Source organism: Pygocentrus nattereri, chromosome 24 (genome assembly GCF_015220715.1).
Source record: "Pygocentrus nattereri isolate fPygNat1 chromosome 24, fPygNat1.pri, whole genome shotgun sequence".
In the NCBI taxonomy this organism is placed as follows: domain Eukaryota; kingdom Metazoa; phylum Chordata; class Actinopteri; order Characiformes; family Serrasalmidae; genus Pygocentrus; species Pygocentrus nattereri.
This window is the reverse complement of record NC_051234.1, coordinates 21,449,037-21,469,310: the sequence shown is the minus strand read 5'-3', so window position 1 is coordinate 21,469,310 and position 20,274 is coordinate 21,449,037. Positions and strand designations below refer to the sequence as shown.

The window sequence follows — 20,274 nt, the reverse complement described above, 5'->3', positions numbered from 1 at the left end:
GACTTGTGTGGTTTTAAATACCAAAAACAATGTTGCGAATGGACTTCAGGAAGAAAATAAATCCAAGGAAAAAATGCAGGACATATGCACTTTAATGCTCAGTCCACCCCATATTCTATAACAGCAGGTTCCTGCCTTTATAAGAAAAGAAGGTGTGGTTTTGTAGCACTTCACAAACCCTGAAGTGATCATTTCCTCTGATTATAAAATCTGCAGAACCACGACTTGGATGTGACCTAATCAGCGCCCCAGCTTCTGCAAGCTCTAATGACATCATCGTTCCCCTTGGGAAAAGCAGATGCAATGCAAATGAGACGTGCATTGCTAGTCGCTAACACCAGCCGCCGTCTTCTCGGCTGTCCCTGCAGTTGGCCTTCTTGCTCCAGGCGGTAACGGACACTAGATGGTCGGCATATTCCAGTTAGAAAGCCTCAGTGGCCGGTTTGTTTGCTGTTCTAATTGCCGCCGAGTGCGCTTTGTGCATTGACCAGGTACTGAGGACGCCGGGGGTTGTCTGCTTTTTTTTTTATTAGCGATGCAGTTCCAGCTCCCCAGAGGCTGGCAGCCTGCCGAAGCAGAGCAGATGGCTCAGCCACACATCTACTGTGGCAGATCTTTACAGCAGCAGGGAATATCTCTCCAGCCCTGTCTCAGGGAGTACATGTGTGATCACACAGGAATTCAGTTTGATTACGATTGTTTATTTCTTACTGTGTCTTGTAAATAGCCTTTGTTCTGACTATCTGCCTTGCATTTTTACTCATTCAAAAAGCAACCAGGGTTGAAACACTGATTATTACTTCAGCATGAAAGGGTGGGGATAAACTACTCTAGGCGGAAATATGTAAATATGTTTTTGGGATATTGGTGACAAAAACAGGGAATTCAGTATTGGCTGTTTTTGCAACTTAGTTTCCATATATGGACTACATGAAGTAGAGAGTTATGGGTATGTTTTGAAGCTTTCAAAGTATTTATTGTCATTTGCACAGAGGAAACAGGTTTCCTTATATACAATGAAAAGCTTACTTTGCGCCTCGCTAAGAATGCCAAATATAACATAAAAATACAAAAGAGTATATATACAAGCATATATATTAATCAAGAAATAACATACTAAATATAGGCTACTAATAGAGGTTTTTAAATTTAACAATGTTTAAATACTACAGCTTTTTTTTTTTTTGCGTTTTCTATGGTATGAGCAATTTACATTTATTCTACGATGTACTTTACAGGGGGATTCCACTAATTTCTCAAAAATATCTACGTAATTAAGTGGTTTGATATGAAGTGCTCTGCTATAAACGTAAAATAGTCCCCAAAGAGAAGAAAACTTACTTTTCTTTCAGATTTACCACTATTTTACTATCATTAGCATTACATGTTAATAAAAGAGAAGTTCTCTGGTGGTTTTAGATTGTAAATTAAATGGCAGTATTTGTGTTGTAGACACTGTGACTCCTGGTTCCCATCACCACCACTGTAAAAATAGTTTATAAGTTCTCTACAATGAACCATTTTGCATCAAAACTCTCTTATTAGAAAAATCTAAGGAATTCCCCTTTAAGCTTTCGTCATATATATTTATATATATATAACGTCTCGTTGGACAGGCGTTGTTCTCGGTGAAATTGAACACAATGAAGTATAATAATACAAATATGCAAATTTGATTGGAGGAACTATTCACCGTAGTGGAATGATATTTTTTTCTTTTTTTTTCTTTTATTTTAATTTTATGTTTGAATTGAATTTTAACGAAAAATAAAATGCAGTTCATTCTCCACCATCAGATGATGCATTTTTACACTCCTGATGCTGTGTATGTCCCAGAAGCAGATTCTCTAGCAGCCTCTTAGGCTGAGAAAAGGTGTTTGAAGTGTTAGAGGCGTGGATCGTGTAAAAGCTGCAGTATTTTTGGAGAGTGTGAAGGATGGGGTGCTGCACTGAGCATGTTGTTTGCTGCATGATACATGGCCTAATTGGATCATGTGTGAGGAGCAGCTGTCTGGCCATCATCAGAGATGTCCTGTCTCTCCCTCCCTGTCCATCCAGCCCCCTTTTTTTTTTGTTTTGTTTTTTTTTCCCTTCCCAGATTTTTCTTTAGAACAGACTGTGCCGCGTAGGACACAGTCAGGCCCAGATTTGCTGAGGCTGTTCGAAGGTGGTGAATTCACTCATGGCTGTGGTCCACCTGTGCAACAGAGATTTGCATTCCGGGTGTTGTAGTCTTAGCGCAACTGTAGTCACGACTGTAGCACAAAAGTAATATTTACACAGTTTTCCTCTTACTCCAAACATAGGCCATCAGGCAAGGCATTTTTGGCATCTGATGTTTGTATCCTCTTCCCTGTTAAAATCCCAGGCATATTACCTGAGGCTTATTGTTCAGTAACTACATAGGAATTACTCAAGCAGTTTGCATTGTTTTCTAAGTTAGAAATATGCAGTTTACAGTCTTGAGCAAAGAGGCATTTAAGGGGATATACTAGAGCTATGAGGTTAGTGTAGCTAACAGGTAATGGAAGCTTATATCCCCAAACTGGAGGCCCAAAACACACATTTCCTTGAGTATTATTAATACAGAGTTTTACTGTATTATAAGGCACTTATGTTGAAACTTTGTTATTGTACCAGTCTGTTCAGTTGTTAATAAACTCATAAAGACTTGCTTATGTGGTTTCTGACTGTGTGCAGCAGGCTGTTATCACTAGAAATAGACAAACAGCAATGAATAGGTAAACAACTGATTTAACTTGAATTCTTATCATTTGATTGTTATAAACCATTTTTCTAAATATTGTTGCACAGGATTTATGTGTAGCATATTTAAAGTACTGCCGAACTGCCTTGCCTGTAATGAACATGTATGTGATGCCTTGGCTCTGTGTTTGAGTTGGAAGTGGTACTAAATAGCTGAACCATTTCTTATATGACCATGATAAAGTAGCTTGTAATTGATTTTTTTGAGAGCTCTGGTTGGTTGGTTTATCTGGTATATGTTAAAGTGACACTCCAACCAGAATACAAAATGCAACCATCACTATATCTGCTAATTTGCCAGCTACACCAGTGCCACAGTAGCCTCTAGAGCAAGATTTTCCAGTTGTAACAACCAGAAAATCCACCTTCAGGTGAAGTGTCTTGAAGGTGGGAGGAACTTTTGAAAGACTAAAAGCACTTTTGGGTGGGTACTTCAGGCTCCCCCCACACCCTCTCCCATCCCACACCCTCTTGTTGGAAGCTAACATTATTTGAAATTAAAAACGGAATGCAATGATGTGTCAATCACTATTTTCAATTAAAAATATAGTACAAAGCAACATATCCAATATTGAAACTGAGAAATTTGATTGTTTTTTGAAAAATATACACTCGTTTTAAAATTGATGCCAACAATATGTTTCAAAACATTGAGAGGAGGGCCATGTTTACCACTGTGTTGCATCACCTCTTCATTTAACAACACGCTGTAACGGTTGGGATCTGAGGAGGCAAATTGCTGGAGTTATGAAAGCGAAATGTTTTCCTGTTCTTGCTTCATATTAGATTTCAGCTGTTCAAAAGTTTGGGCTCTCCTTTGTTTTTGTTTTGTTTTGTTTTTTTCGTTTCCTAATGCACCAATTCTATAAAACACACAAAAATGTAGGGTGAAGTAAAAAAAAAAAAGAAAAGAAAAGAAGAAATTGGGATTAGAAAGATTTTGTATAGTGATTATATGCATTTTATTCCCCTCTCTACATTTTATTCCCCTGCTGAAGTCACTATACCAGTTATGTAGAACTCCCAGTAGCCCAATTCAGCCAAGACATGTCGGATTATGTGTGTTCATGGCTTACTGCCTCCGCCTTGGGAAAGGGCCTGGTTTGACTTTAGATGATTTCACATTTTTCTTCTGCTGTCAGAGGAACCCAGAGGAATATTCCTGCATATTTTAGATGACAGCCAACTAGAAAACTTTAAATCAAGGAATCCTTGTCGGTGAGCAGAGTGATTGGTTAAGACAGGGTCAGTATGTCATTACAGTATGTAATATTCTAAGCCGCCAAAGTTGCTCAGCCTGTGTAGGCAGGTTCCTGCAAGTGCTGAATTGGCCTTTCAGCTTGTTTTCTTGTTTGCTTTGCTAAAAATAGAGGTGTAAATGAGTAGCTAGCTGAGTAACTATTTTCAGGCATTGCATTCAAATGAATCTGAAAGATTAGCTGATATTAGCAGTGGGCTGTCATTCCTCCGCCAGCAGTAAAAACCTGTTATAAGGGAGAGATTAATTTCCCTGTTGAGGGAATTACTGAATATTACCACAGGCTCCCTGCAGAACGTCTACACAAAGAATGAGGCACAGCATGATGTTGCCATTGCATTCAAAACATAACTGTTTCTATAGATATTGTTCAAGCACTTGAGTAATTCATGAAGAAAAAGAAATATGTGGACAAAAGTATTGGGACACCTACGCATTACACCCACAGGAGCTTTTATGGCAACACCATCGGCATTAATATGGAATTGGCCCCCCTTTGCAACTATAACAGTTTCCACTCTTCTGGGAAGCTTTGTACAAGACTTTGGAGTGTGTCTGTGAAAATCTAGAATAGCATTTGAGAGTTTCTGCTACTGAGGTGTTTGGAGGTTGAGGTCAGGCCTCTGTGAGGGCAGGTCAAGTTCTTCCATGCCACACTAACCCAGTCATGCCTTTATGGACCTTGCTCTGTGCACTGGGCTGCAGTCCTGCTGGAACAGAAAAAGGCCTTTCTCAAACTGTTCCCACGAAGCTGGAAGTGTACGATTGTACAGAATGTGCTGGTTTGCAGAAGCATTAAGATTTCCCTTCACTGGAACTAAGGGGCCTAGGCCACCCCCTGAAAACAACCCCATAGCATTATCCCTCCTCCACCAAACTTTACACTTGGCACAATGTAGCCAGGCAGGAAACATTCTACTGGCATTCGGCAGTCCATCAGACTGCCATATAGAGAAGTGTGATTCATCATTCCACGGAATACATTTCTACTGCGCCACAGTCCAGTGGTGGCATGCTTTACACCACAATATATATGCTGCTGGAGTTTTTAAACACTGTGTCCACTCACTGTCCACTGTAGTAGACACTCCTACCTTGTCAGTCCACCTTGTAGATGTAAAGTGAGACACAATAGCTCTTCTGCTGCTGCACAGTTTGTTTTGGTCATCCTCTAGTCCTTCATCAGTGATCATAATGTTATGCCTGATTGGTGTGTGTGTGTGTGTGTGTGTGTGTGTGTGTGTGTGTGTGTGTGTGTGTGTGTGTGTGTGTGTGTATATGTATATATATATATATATATATACACACACACACACACACACACACACACACACACACACACACACACATATACATATATATATATATATATATATATATATATATATATGTAATGTAACATGATGAGATTTAGTAATGTTTTAAGAATGCAAAATTTTGCTCATTCCAACAAATAACTTTCATTACAAACTCTGCATCCTTAGGCTCTCGTTCTCATTCGAGAGGAACTGGAGCTTTTCACTTTTTTTATTGCTTTTGTTGATTTCCAGAAGGCTGAAGTTGGCTTCTCATTAGAGTTTTCCATTCCTTCTTATTGTCCAGTAGTTACTTTAAGGTTAAATGAGAAACTTGAATAAGAAGCCAACTTCAGCTCAGGTGCTGATGTTAAACTTTTAAACTAAACTACAAGGGAGGTTTGTACATTTATTGCCTAACCACACCCAGTCAGTGAGCATCAAAATGGCAATGGGGTTAAGAGCCTTGCCCAAGAATACAACCAGGAATACCCAGTCAGTCCTGGGTTCTGAACCCACAACCTTTGTGTTGCTGGCTCAGGTCTTTTATCAGTAGTCTACTGGCAGCGTTACAGACCTCACTCACATTGTTGGTGGTGTTGGTATGTTTTGGTTGTCAGTAGTACATTGGATTTGTTGTGCTTCAGTGATAAACGAGTGTTATTACTTTTATCAGGAAAGACATCAGTCAGACTTACCAAAATGCTCTTTGGAGGAGAGGGCTACCCAGTGGCAGAATCATAGTAGCAGTTCGTGAGCAGCTGGGTTTCAGGCTCAAACTGTGGACGGTCGAAGGGTTTTGTTATCTTGACACCAGTATCACATTGCAGTCGAAACAAAACTTTGTATTAATGACATACTTCGAAAACAAAAGATGCCCCTTACATGAGCTCAATATTTCATGATGAATGGACCAATAGAAATCTGATGTCCATGATTTTTTTTATAGTTTTAAATCAAAAAAGTTGTAAAACTCTCAAAATAATTGCTAGATAACTTGATTACTGATGTAGTTAAAGTAACAGTACTATTCTTTGTTAGTTTCCCACTCTGAAGCAGTTGTGGCTACTGTAGCCTACATCATGGAAATCTAATCTTTATGTCTGTCTTCGCTGCTGTACCTGAACTCATGGTGACACGTGCAGTTGTATTGCATATTCTTGGCTTCTTTCTGTTGACCAGCTAGGCAATACGTCCAGGCGGGATTGCACTTTGCTGCTATCTGACAAGAGATTGCTATTCATTTCACACCCAGAGACTGACTTTCTAATGCTTAAAGGTCCACGACTCCCTGTTATCAGCACTCTGCTGAAGCAGGCAGAGATCAACATTTTTGCCAAAGGCAAGCATCCAAGGTGGACAGAGGCCTGGCTATGGATATAATTACAATTGTGTAAATACAATTTCTGGGTTTACCTTGTGAGTCACGTGACTGACTGCAGGGTTACCATGACAGTAGGCACGGCCCGTCATGTGACGTTTACTCACTACTGTGTAATGAGTGGATAAATAGCTGAAAGAGTCTGACCTAGAGCTGGGTAGCCTTATGTTTTTTTTTTTTTTTTAGGACTGACCAATAGCATTGCCTTGGCTTTTACCCTGTTTATATTCAGTGGCTTCATGTGACTTATATCTGGATCATAATCTGATAAGATTTTAACCACATGCATTAACACTTTGGAATCAAATGCCTCCGCAGGTATTCGGATTGAAATCCCATTACTGTGCGGTACATAATATGCAGATGAGCTTTTACAACAATCAGTCAGTGGTGCTGTTGCTGTTCATTTTTCCTTTTTCGCTATCAAAACGGGTCGTCACCTAGAAAGTCAGTTTTTCATGGTGTGATTAATTTACTTAATTGGATTTCTACTGATATTTAGAAGAAGAAGGGGTGCTGGAGCCTATCCCAGCGGTCATTGGGCGGAAGGCAGGATAAGACCGATACATAATGTTGATATTTAAAAATAATTAATAAAACAAAAAAATACCTTTGGTTTGTGGTGTAGTTTGCAGAATGTGACTGGTATTTGAGAGTGTGGGGTGCAACACTCATAACTGTATATAATATATATCTTATGTGTAATGCTAGCTGTTAGCAGTTTTAGATTAGATTTGTTTCCCCACTGTTTCACTGCGCCCACTGACATCTGCCCATAGAATGGCAAAATTGATACAAGGGGAAACGCTAACATTGCACTTCCACAGCAGCCACACTGATGAGACTGCCTGCAGACATTTTTTGTTTATCGACATTTGCCCGATGCCTGTGATCTTAAAATGACATTTAATCGGCCTGATTAATCAACTGACCTATTCAGCGGTCGACCACCAGTTAAAACTTAATGTATCGTCTTGAGACTGTAAATAATAATAAGGTGATGTTAACCACAATGGCACTTCGTTTTTCACTAGCTCAGGTCAGTAAAGGTACTGAATTAAACTCAATTAAATTGATACCAATTTATGTAATTTTTTTTATATCGTTTTCTGCATACAAAGCATATTATACATAAAAATGTCTTTATAGTAAAAAGGTTACTTTTTGTGCTTTTATTAATATGTACAGTATTAAAACTTTAAAAAGCTCAAAAACAACAAAAAAAAGCCTCTATTCCAGAAGTTCTAGTGACATCATCATACACGGCCAACTCTTGATTTTGAAGTTTATGTAGTGGGAGTGCTGTTGTTCAATACGTTTTTGTTCAATAGATAGATAAGGCCTGTCTCTCTTGCTTTTGTAGCTAAAATTAAGCTTGGTTCAGTCTAGATTTTCTGTCACAGTGATGGATCACTTTTTACTGAGCTGCATTGACATTGCAACTTATCCTGCATGTCTAATATACTCCAAGGCACATGAAATTCAGGATTTCAGATTATGAACAGCTGTTGGACCAAACAGGGGTGGCCTTCTGACTGAAACAGTCCTTCAGTGTTAGTAACCTGCTTACGATCAATCACCTAGATATTGGTTCATCTAGATTTTGGAATAAGCATGCATCTCACTACTGCTGATTAGATTGACTGCTTAGCTGTTGATATTTGGTATTTGACTAGGTAGTACTTAAGTAATTTAGTTTTAATAAAAGTATAGAATTTTGATGGCCAGTCGTAGTCCAGGCCAAATAGGCCATAGCAAACTATTTCAGGCATGCCAGTTCAGTTTATTGGTGATGAATGGGTTAATTCACATTTATAGGCCAAAACAGTTCAGAGAAACATTCATTTTGGATTGAGCTGGGCCGGTGCAGACAGAATGTGACCACAGGACAACAACCCTTTATTAAATTTAATTTAAACTGAATTAAGTTTTATTTTTAGGCCTGTGTGTTTGTTTCTGAGAATGTAAAAAAAATGTCTAGAAGAAAAGACTGACCTGTTCATCACTTGAAGACGGTCTTGCTTCATTACTTGAGAGCTATATTTGTGTCTGGAATCCTTTGCATTACATTTGCATGTGTTCATCTGGCGGATCCTTTTATCCAAAGTGGCAAGCTCTTCAGGTGCCCTGTATGTCTAATTTAACGCAGTGCTTTAAGGACGGGATTGAGTGAATTTGATTATGGCTGAAGGGTGAAACCACTTAAAGGGTCCATTTCATGGATAACTATCGCTTTTTGAAATAAAAGATAAGTGCATATCGTGTAAGGCCAAATTTTCACTGCTTTTTATGTTATACAGGTTGATGTAAACATTTAAATATTGTTTCAAGATGTAGCATTCACTCCACTTTCCACGCAGCCCATGTATGGAAAGTAAGATAGAAAATAATCCAAATTTAAATGAATTGTTTTTGTGATGTCATGGAAAAAAATCACATTTACATAGAACCACCTATTCAGCTTACAGTTGTTTAGCTGCCCTGTCCTATTGAAGTGATGCAGAATGTTGTTCCTGCAGACAGTTTGTAGGAGAGTAAATGGAGTGGAAGATGTGGGGGAAAATGATTAAACGTCATGCTGTTTCTGGCTCTCGGGATGCAAATGGATCATTGCAGCCTCCCGAAAGATCCACCCATATGAGGTTTTTTGTTCCCCGTGGCTGTCGGTTTCAGGCTAATAGTTTGCTTTGTATTTCTTTTAAAACTTTTCACTTCAGAAGGGTCAGCCAATCAGAACAGAGGTGATTTAAATATAATCAGTCATACAGAGGCAGTTACCAAAATAGCCTCTTTAATTCTACGGGATATAAAGGTTGGAAAAATGACAAACTTGTCTTTGTTACATAAAATCACACAATCCCCAAGTGGACCACAGGGAAAATACACAGAGAAATATATAATATATGCTCTTTAAACTGGGGAATCAATGGAGCAGTGGATGTCATTGGTTTTGTTTTGTCTTTGCAGACCGGGCCGGCAGCATCAGCACCCTGGATTCTCTGGATTTCACACGCTACTCAGATGATGGGAACAGAGAGTCGGACGAAAGGGTGGCAGGTAAGCAGAACCTTGCAGGCAGTGACCAGGGTTGTAGGACAGAATCGGAAACACCAGGGCGCTCTGTGGCCATCAGAAGCCAGAGAAGATGGCCAATTCTGATGTTTAGTTCTGTGATGTGGTCATGTATTAAGAATTGTTAGTGAATTAATCAAGAATGTATGCATCCCCCATGATTGGTCGTATCAAACATATGTTCTGTACATTTTCTTTGGCAAACGTCTTGGTTTCAAAAAGTGTAATGCGTCAAATCTTAGCTTCACCCCTCCTTAAAATAGTCTCTATATCACTGTTCACATTAAAGCTGCACTTTTTTTTAATTAAAATGGAAAGGAATAGCATTACTGAGGCACGTGCGGGAAAAAAACATGTTAAAATTTGCTGTGCGAGCACTGCTGTAAGTCAAGCCTGAAGTAGTGATTTAAAAGTCGTTTTGTCTGATTTGGCGGGATTCTTTATGTATTAACGTCACACACGCAGATTCAAAGAGAAGGTCAGGCTGAATGTTGATGTTTCAAATGCAAATTCATTATTACACCAATGACGATATGATGACAACAGTAGATACTTCACTTGCATCTTCAGAGGACCCATCCATCACCAACTTTTACAAAGCGTTCTGAACCCACAATTACAAACTATTCCTTTGTAGCGTGTAATTACACATTTCCACCAGAGAGGTCTCCAAATCCCCAAATCTCAGTGAAGCATCTCATTCCTAAGTGCTGGAACATTAAAGTATGCCTTTGAACTTCCAAGGCATAGTGTTTGGTGTCTGAAATTTATGCACTGGAGTTATGAGACTAATGTAGCTTAATGTAAGCTTATACCCCATCAATTAGCATCATGAGAAATACATAATTATTTGGTTTATGACTCTGTATAACAGTGTTTGTTTTTAGATAACAGTGTGTCAAACCACATAAACAAGTCTGCTTGAGATTATGTTAAAAACCTGATGTGGGTTGAGTGTATGATGATTTAGGCATGCAGTTTGGCCAATGATAACCTGGCAGCTAAAAGTTTGACATTTGCTTTGCCATCATATAGCTTTTTATATTCCAGTGCTATCATCAGAGTGAGCTGTAAGACCTGTTGGGCAGTCAGCTGAGAAACATTGCAGGGTAAAGAGAGAGCAGTCGGTCATTGTTGCATCCACGTGATCTATGTAGTGCTGCATGATGATGAGGCCATCAGCAGTTTGCTTCACTGAGCACATTCATCAGGCCTGCTAAATGAGCTCATTCTTTGAAATGAGGCACAGAACGAACCGACAAAGGAGGCTGAGTTACAGTGTAAAGACATTTTAGAACAAAAAAACAGTTTATAAATAAACAGCTAGCAGATAAAATAGCTATAACAGGATTCTTATATTGCATGGCAGGCAGTTTGGGCATTTATCCTGCTTTGTTAAATTGCAATATTTATAGAATTAGTAGTTTAACTATGGTAATAGTGTAAAAACTAAAGGGGAAATTTCAGATTTTTCTAAATTTCAGTACAATTCAATGGTTTTACTTCTAAATATTTCTTTAGAGTGGTGGCGATAGGAACCAGGGGTCACAATGTCTGCTACACAAATATAGCCATTTTATTTACCATCCAAAACCACCAGCAGTGATTTATATGTCATGTTGACAGTTCTAAAATAGTGGTAAATCTGGAAAAAACAAATAAGTGCTTTTGTTTTTTTTCACCGGGACTCTTTTTCATTAGAAAAAGGACTCTTCATGGTCATCTCTGTCATGAATGTAAACATTATCATAAACTCAAAAGCTTCTTGAACGAACTCTCAGACACAAGTCTGAGTCTTAATCATGTGATATCATCTCTTTCTGTGAGGGAGCTTTTAGAGGTATTAAACTCTTCCGACGTCTGGTTACTATCACCACCACTGTAAACAGTTCTGACCCGATAGTTTTCTTATCATACCTCTCTGAATAATTTTTGCTTGCGCCATCACTACTTAATTATGATTAAATTTGCTGATATAATGAATCTGTTTTTTCATTGGTCATTGAAAGTTTTGGCTTGACCTACTTTGCCATGCTTTTTACATTTGCATATCACTGCTGTCGGAACAAAACCTTGTATCTCCATTTTTCACTTTTTCACATAATTCGAAAATGCCTGTGGCCTTTTATGTTGTGTGTACATGTTATGATCAGGGGTGTCCAAACTTTTTGCAAAGGGGGCCAGATTTGGTTAGATGAAAATAGGGGCCGACCATTCGGACTGACAGTCCTCTAACCATTACCATTATAAATTAACTTGTAAATATGTAACCATATCCTTTGCTGTCTGCAGATAGGTTGATATTGCAAATGAGAATCTATTGCCAATTGCATTACCAGGATAGTTAAAGATTAAAATAATAATAAATTAAAAACAAATGAACGATTTTATGAAAGTTGAATGAATTTTTTATTACATGTATTGAGCTTGTTTTATTATTGTTATTGTTGTATTAATGAGAAGGGTGATATTGGTGAGGTCTTGTCCTCACGCGGTTCTTGTTAATGTTCATATCCGAGAACGTCTTCGCAAATACCCGAATCTCTTGGAACCTGTCTTTGTCCAGCTGGCGGTAAAAGTTGACGAGAGGGAGTCAACTTTCCTCTTTTTACTCGGTTTCGCACCAGTCGCCATTTTAGAAATGCGTTAAAAAAAATACCACAGGGGTGGAAGTTCACACAGGGCTCACGTTATGAGAGTTAAATCTAAAGTTGCTTTTTTGTGTGCGCGTGCCTGTGTATTGGATACTGTGGGAAACTGTGCCAGCGGGCCACATATTATTGATTTTATGACACATGCTTCGGGCCGGTCTAAATTTAGACACGGGCCGGATTTGGCCCACGGCCGGACTTTGGGCATGTCTGGTTATGATGAATGGACAAAAAGAAACTGCCCACAATGACTTGGAAAGACGTCAGGTTCCATTGACTTTCATTAAAAGTAAAGTAGTTTTTTTTCCTTCTCCTGTAAACTTTTTTGGAGATACAAGGTTTTCATCTGACAGCAGCGGTACATTGGCCTATTCAGCATCCAGCAGTTTTGCCCCACCCATTCTCACTGAAGTAAGGAATGTTTCATCTTATGCTACTTTCTGAATGAGGCACAATACAGGGCAGTGTTTACATACATCAGTCTTAAATACAGTAACAGAAACAGCCTGTTTACTTCTAAGGGATAAAGAATGGTTTGAAAGTGGTCTTAAATATGAACGTTGACTGTTTTTGTTGCACAAACATACAAATGTGATAAGTGGATTCTCTTCAGGGGCGAACAATAATACAAGAAAAGTACATGTAGGAAATGGGAACTTTAAAAAAAAAAAATCATCTTCACAACTGAGCCAGAAAGACTTGTATTGGAACCAAGACTTGTTTTGCCATAGTTTTGATTATTAAGAAAATCCCCACCTCTCTGATCTCCCGTGGTACAATGAGCAGTCTTAGCTGAGTATTTTAGTACATTTTTGTTGCATGGCTGATAGGATCAGGATCATTAAGGCCTAAAACAGGCGCAGTGTGCCTGCAGGAACTTGTGTTATGTGGCCTACAGTTTATTTGCTGCATTTTATTTCTTATATTCTGGCCAGAAGCATGGGGTGTAACTCGTATAAGCATGAATACATGTCATATGTAGAGCTATCATAAAGAGTACGATCCTATGTCAGTCATCGGGTTAATTGATCTGTGTTCTGCCCACAAATGCGTCCTATTGTAGCAACTGTTGCTAGGTTTGTCTAGCTTTGCAGAACATTGGCAAAAATGCCATTCGACCTTGTTTCAGATCAGAACTACACAGCTTTGAAGTGACGTCACATTTGCCACCAACTTTAACTCAGTTTTATGGTACTTTACTCTGAGTTTCTCATTACTTTGAAAGGAGTTTTTGCCAGTTTTCTATAAAGCTTATCCAAATTAGCGCCAGTAGCCATGAAAGAATGCATATGTGGGCAGAGCCTTGTTTGATTCTGATCAGAACCCAGCATTTTCTAACCTACAGTTGTTGTGCATGAAATTATAGAAAACAGTGTATTATTTTACGAGTGTGTATTTTTAATTGTACTGAAGTGACTTAGACTGCAGTATTTGTATTAACAAAGAAGCTATTTATTATTGATAGGGTAATAGATTTTGTTTTAAATTGTCTATGTTGTTAAGAAGTTGAGGAGCTGATGAACCTCGCAGCAGAGAAAGCCGCCCACACTCAAACTGGTGATTCTTTGAATTGGCCACTTCTAAACGATTCACTCAGTCACTCGCTAAGTGATGAGCATAGCCCTGGCTGTCTGACCTGGGGTTTTCTGGCTTTCTGATGGGTCTCAACACCAGCATTTCTCCTTTCTGTGATGAATCACACAAACCATCCAGACTAGCATACCTTTCTCTCTGAGTTTGCTTGTTTTTTTTTTTAAGTTTTGCCATTCGTTTAAAATTTGCATCCTGTGCCCTCCTGATCTGCAGTGATAGAGTGCAACTCGTTGTCGAAATTGCCTGTCTTTCTTTCTTTCTTTCTTTCTTTCTTTCTCTTTCTTTTTCTTTCTTTCCTCCCTTCCTCCCTATTTTCTTTTTCTTTCTTCCCTCTCTATTTTCTTTCTTTCTTTCCTCCCTTCTTCCCTATTTTCTTTCTTTAATTCTTTTTTTTCTTCCCTCTCTATTTTCTTTCTTTCTTTCCTCCTTTCCTCCCTAATCTCTTTCTTTCTTTCTTTTCTTTCTTTCTTTTTCTTTCCTCCCTTCCTCCCTATTTTCTTTCTTTAATTCTTTTTTCTTTCTTTCTTCCCTCTCTGTTTTCTTTCTTTCTTTCCTCCTTTCCTCCCTAATCTCTTTCTTTCTTTCTTTCCTCCATTCCTCCCTATTTTCTTTCTTTAATTCTTTTTTTCTTTCTTTCTTCCCTCTATTTTCTTTCTTTCTTTCCTCCTTTCCTCCCTAATCTCCTTTCTTTCTTTCTTTCTTTCTTTCTTTCTTTCTTCCCTCTATTTTCTTTCTCTTTCCTCCTTTCCTCCCTAATCTCTTTTTCTTTCTTTCTTTCTTTCTTTCTTTCTTTCTTCCTTTTTTCTTTCGTTCCTCCCTTCCTTCCTATTTTCTTTCTTTCTGTCTTTCTTTCTTCCTTTTTGTCTTTCGTTCCTCCCTTTGTCCCTATTTTCTTTCTTTAATTCTTTTTTCTTTCTTCCCTCTCTATTTTCTTTTTCTTTCTTTCCTCCCTTCCTCCCTCTCTATTTTCTTTCTTTCTTTCCTCCTTTCCTCCCTAATCTCCTTTCTTTCTTTCTTTCTTTCTTTCTTTCTTTCTTCCCTCTATTTTCTTTCTCTTTCCTCCTTTCCTCCCTAATCTCTTTTTCTTTCTTTCTTTCTTTCTTTCTTCCCTCTATTTTCTTTCTCTTTCCTCCTTTCCTCCCTAATCTCTTTTTCTTTCTTTCTTTCTTTCTTTCTTTCTTCCTTTTTTCTTTCGTTCCTCCCTTCCTTCCTATTTTCTTTCTTTCTGTCTTTCTTTCTTCCTTTTTGTCTTTCGTTCCTCCCTTTGTCCCTATTTTCTTTCTTTAATTCTTTTTTCTTTCTTCCCTCTCTATTTTCTTTTTCTTTCTTTCCTCCCTTCCTCCCTCTCTATTTTTTCTTTCCTCCCTTCCTCCCCATTTTCTTTCTTTCTTTCTTCCCTATTTTCTTTTTCTTTCTTTTCTCCATTCCTCCCTCTCTATTTTCTTTTTCTTTCTTTCCTCTCTTCCTCCCTCTCTATTTTCTTTCTTTCTTTCCTCCATTCCTCTCTATTTTCTTTCTTTCTTTCCTCCATTCCTCTCTATTTTCTTTCTTTCTTTTTTTTGTCTTTCTTGCTGTTTTCTTCTCACTGTTTTCTCACTCTATCATTCCTTTCTTTGTTTGATTTCTCTTTCTTGTCTTTCTCTCTTATACTCTTATCTCTTTCTCACTGTTTTTATTTTGTTCTTACCCCCCCCCCCCTCCCTCTCTCTCTGTTATTGCTGTAGAAAGCAGCCCTGCCCATGTAGCTGGTGTTGCAGGGTGAGTAGGTTCTGTAGTTCTGTCTCTGTGTTGTCTGAAGGAGTTGCACTTGTTCTAATCGTTAAATCTGCTGGGTGTTGTCTGCAGATCACCTGTGCACAGGCATGTAAAGTGTCTCCTGCTCTCCATGCTTTCCTTCCCAGTGTCATTCTCAGACAGGGCCGCTGTAGCAAGATTGCTGCAGGCTTTTGCATACTACTTTGTTTCCAATCTCTCCTGTACAAATGAGCTCAAATTATCATGTAAATGTGCAGTATTTTAATTACCCTGCTTAAAATAAAAAGACACAACATTGCTGACAATCTTAAGAGAAGCACGTTTCATCTTCATACATCTAGCAGACTATTGACTTTCTTTTTGTACTGATTTAACATGCTCCAAAATTTTAAAAAGTGCATTCTTTCCTAGCAACTGTTGCCAGGTTGGACAAGCTGTACAGAACGTCAACAAAAATCAACCAGATGAGAAATTCTGGTGATCATCGCTTAGTTGCTTCGTAATGTTTTAATGGAGTTTAATGGTGAATTCCATCAATTTTTCAAAATTTTGAATATCTAAGTCTTTCAGAGTGGTTTGATGCCAAATGGTTCATTGTATAGAAACAATGACTTTACATTTCTTTACATTTGTCTTCTGAGTGTTTTATGTAATGTTGATGGTGGTGGAATACTTCTCTGTGAGGGAAATTTTAGAGACAAGTTTTTATTTTTCTGTAATGAAGCATTTTGTGTCAGACCACTCGGAACACTCTGAAGTACTTTTAGATCCCAAGTGTTAAACAGAAAGCACAAGGCACAATTCTATCCAGCCCTCAAAAATGATTTTAATCTTCTGTTTATATTGGCCCAGTTCACCATTTGCTGCACTACAATGCCCAGAATGCACTTAAGTGTAATGTGTGCTTCAACCCCCCCTCACCCAACAGCAATCTATGGGACAGTGGTTACACCAAAAACAGAAAAGAAGACAGGCAAACAGGCAGGTTTAAAAGATGTACTTCCTGGGGACACTTAGAGGTTTAACGCTCATCTGTAGCTAATGTAGTCTATTGTTTTATATAAAAAAATTTCCCTTTGTTTAAAATTATTTTTAAATGATTCAAGAATTCAGTGCCATTGTGCTGTTGCAGTTTTGGCGTATTTTGAATGAAAGTCGACCCATTTTTCCACAAAAAGTTCAGTAAAAATTATTTTTATAAAATAATACAAAGAGCATCTTAGATTTTTGGCTTTCAGTAGTAAATTGCAAGCATATAACAATATGTGTATGACATAAACACATTTGTTAATTCAATTAATTAGTGAAAAGTTAGTTTAAAAAAACTTACCAAAAAAATAAATGAGAAAAAAATTACATTTATTTAATGCAGTTATTGCTGAATAATTTGCCTTATGATTTGGTCATGTAAATTCAGATGGACAAACCAAAATACACGCTGGAAAAGAAGAGGTTAAACACTTAATTATGCAGAAACTTTGAAAGAAATTCCTCTTTAAAATCCTAAACTACTGAAGTAGACTTCACTGTTGTAGCTAATTGAAATTAAACAGGTTGTAAACAACAACGATTTACCCACAAAATAACTACATCTGATCTGTCCTAGTGGTGTGATGTTTCATACAGAATAAGTTGGTAGAACATGAGGTATGATGGCAGTATTGGTGCTGTGTGGGATTTTCACCATCTCTCTGTAAAGCTTGTCTAACTTGTCTAAAATGAGTGCTTTGGCATTACCCTTAACACCGATGCCTATAAAACATTATTAGACTTAAAAGCTTTGTTAATATAGTGGATATAAGCTCTGAGATCTAGATTTACTTTATAGAAAGAAAGAAATTGCTACTAGCAGTTTTACTGCCGTTCTGTTACTATAAAATCCTGGGTCAGACAGCAGATCATTGTCTTTAAAAATCCAATATGAATATATGAAATGCAATTATCAAGAGCAATTATTTTCCAGCCGTCCCAGCAATCTCTGCTGCATGCGTTCATTAGATCCATAGTGTGCATGTCCCTGTTTCGGTTCTGCCTCAGTTTTCTTATGAAACTTGTCAATTTTTTTTTCTTTCTCCGTCTTTGGTTTTTCATGGCCATTCTGTGTTCTGTTGTGTGTGTTTTGTTTTGGTTGGACCCTTCTCTTGGATGGATGCCTGTGTGTGTGCGTGCGTGTTGACCCACTCCCTCTCGGTCCAGTTTTGGAGTTTGAACTACGGAAAGCCAAGGAGACCATTCAGGCTCTGCGCACCAACCTGACTCAGGCTGCAGGTGGCGTACTTTACAGCTTCACTCACGCTTCAGTGCTACTGCTACACCATTCACCCATTCACTGCTACTGCTGTGGGAGCCCACTCGCTCCTCAGGACCACCTGTCTGATCACTTACCATACACCCTTGTATCTCTCTCTCTCTCTCTCTCTCTCTCTCTCTCTCTCTCTCTCTCTCTCTCTCTCTCTCTCTCCCTCTCTCCCTCTCTCTCTCTCTCTCTCTGTATTTCTTTCTTTCTGTTTTTCTTTTTGTCTCCCTCTAACTTTGACTCTCTTTCTCTTTGTGTCTTGGTTTTCTTTCTTTCTTTCTTTCTTTCTTTCTTTCTATGTTGTTTATATTACTTTCTGTCTCACACTTTTTTCTTTTTTGCTCACTCTGCATTCTCTGTCTTTATCATTCTCACTCTTTCTTTTTTCTGTCTTTCTTCTCACTGTTTGCTTTTTTCTCTCTGTCTATTATTATTTCTTTGCTTTTTTGTCTGATTTTTCTTTTCTGTCTTTCCTGTTTTCTTTCTTCATTTTCTCTTATTCTGTCTTCTTTGTTGCTTTCTTTTTATTCTTCTTTCTTGTCTTTCCTCTCTCTATTTTTCTCTCCGCTCTTTACCTGTCTTTACCTGTCTCTTCTCTTTTTTCTCATATGCTGTTTTCTTTCTTTCTTTCTTTCTTTCTTTTTCTTTTTTCCTTCCTTCTATCTCTTCCTCTTCCTCCCCTTTCCTATCTCTGTCTTCATGTTTTCTTTCTCGTCTTCCTCACTCTCACACTCACTCACACTCACTGTTTCTTTTCTCTCTCACTCTCTCTCTCTCTCTCTCTCTCTCTCTCTCTCTCTCTCTCTCTCTCTCTCTTTTCCTTCCTTCCTTCCTTCTATCCCTCTTCCTCTTCCTCCCCTTTACTATCTCTGTCTTTATCCCCCCCCCCCCCCCCCCCCTCTCTCTCTCAGAATGTGAAATCCCTTCCCAGGAGCGCAAAAACTACAAATCCAGTCCTGAAATTCAGGTTAGCCTGTTTTTGATTTGTTTTTGATTTGTTTATTATTTTTTGTTTCTTTCTTTCTTTTCTTATGATCTTGACGGGAATAGCCATAAGCCTGAATTCATACATTTTTCCAGGATTTCTTTGCATTGAGAAAAAAAAAATCATTTTTTTCTAAATTCAGCTGCTGTATTTATTTATTTTTTTATTCTCTCTATTTTGCAGGAACCCATTCGCCCTCTTGAGAAACGAGCCTTAAATTTTTTAGTGAATGAATATTTATTAAAAAATGAATACAAGCTGTCATCCATCACATTCTCCGATGAAAACGATGATCAGGTAATGCTTTATCAGTGCGTGTAGTGTTGGCCTTTCTACAGTGTTGCTGTAGTTTTTCCTGTGGGTCATTATCTGCTTTGTGTGCAGGATTTTGAGCTGTGGGATGATGTTGGCCTGAACATCCCGAAACCTCCAGACCTGCTGCAGCTGTACAGAAACTGCGGCAGCAGCCATCCATCTCACAGGGAAACGGCAGACGCGGCTGTGGGAGTGGACACCAGCGACTTGCCTGGGGACTACGTTACCAAGGAGGCTGCGCAAAAAACAGAAACCATCCAGGTGCTTTAATTGAGATGATAGTTGCTGTTTGTAGGCTTTCCAAAATGATCCATTTTTATTTATTTATTTTTCTAATGAACAGAATATCCTGAGTTTCCTCCTCTACAACTTTTTTCAGTCTGAGCTATTTTAATTGAAGCACATCACTTAAGTAGCACGTCTAAAAGTAAGCTGTTGTGCTGAATCTACTTGATTACTCTATTAACCCCACAAGAAGAGCTACACAGCTAACAGCACCACCACACAGTGTGATTTAGTGCTGCTTTAGGATAGATTTGTAACAGAATTAGATTACCTTTTTTTTTTTTTTTTTTTTTTTTTTTTTTTTTTGCGAATAAAATCTTTTTTTAATGCTGAATAAACCTTTTTTGTAGATTAACGATGGCATGTTATTCTGGATGTCCCTTCACGTTTAATAAGAACTATATTTAACAACTGAAGGTGAAACAGAAATACAGACTGTCAATATTGTTTTCTAACCCTGAAAAGATAAAGGCGAGTGTGTATATAAAGCCCACAGCGGCTGCTCTAAACCTAGCAAACACAGTGCTGAATGTTGTTTCATGCCTGTTTTATCTGAGAAGCTGTAGAGCCTCTTGGCTTCTAGGCCAAGACCACGGCGTTACCTGAAGCAGTTGGCTGAGCG

General features: G+C 38.3%; 1 protein-coding gene across 6 annotated transcripts in view; it reads left to right on the top strand.

Annotated features, from left to right (window-relative positions):
• Window positions 1-20,274, top strand: part of relch (RAB11 binding and LisH domain, coiled-coil and HEAT repeat containing) — a 71,051-nt gene that overhangs the window by 5,479 nt on the left and 45,298 nt on the right. For 5 of the 6 annotated variants that reach the window (XM_037533972.1, XM_037533971.1, XM_037533970.1 and 2 more), the window contains exons 3-7: window positions 9,668-9,757; window positions 17,968-18,039; window positions 18,979-19,034; window positions 19,236-19,349; window positions 19,437-19,628. In XM_037533972.1, the coding sequence (XP_037389869.1) occupies window positions 9,668-9,757; window positions 17,968-18,039; window positions 18,979-19,034; window positions 19,236-19,349; window positions 19,437-19,628 (524 nt within the window). The remainder of the gene's footprint in view (window positions 1-9,667; window positions 9,758-17,967; window positions 18,040-18,978; window positions 19,035-19,235; window positions 19,350-19,436; window positions 19,629-20,274) is intronic. The other variant, XM_037533973.1, reaches the window with a different exon arrangement.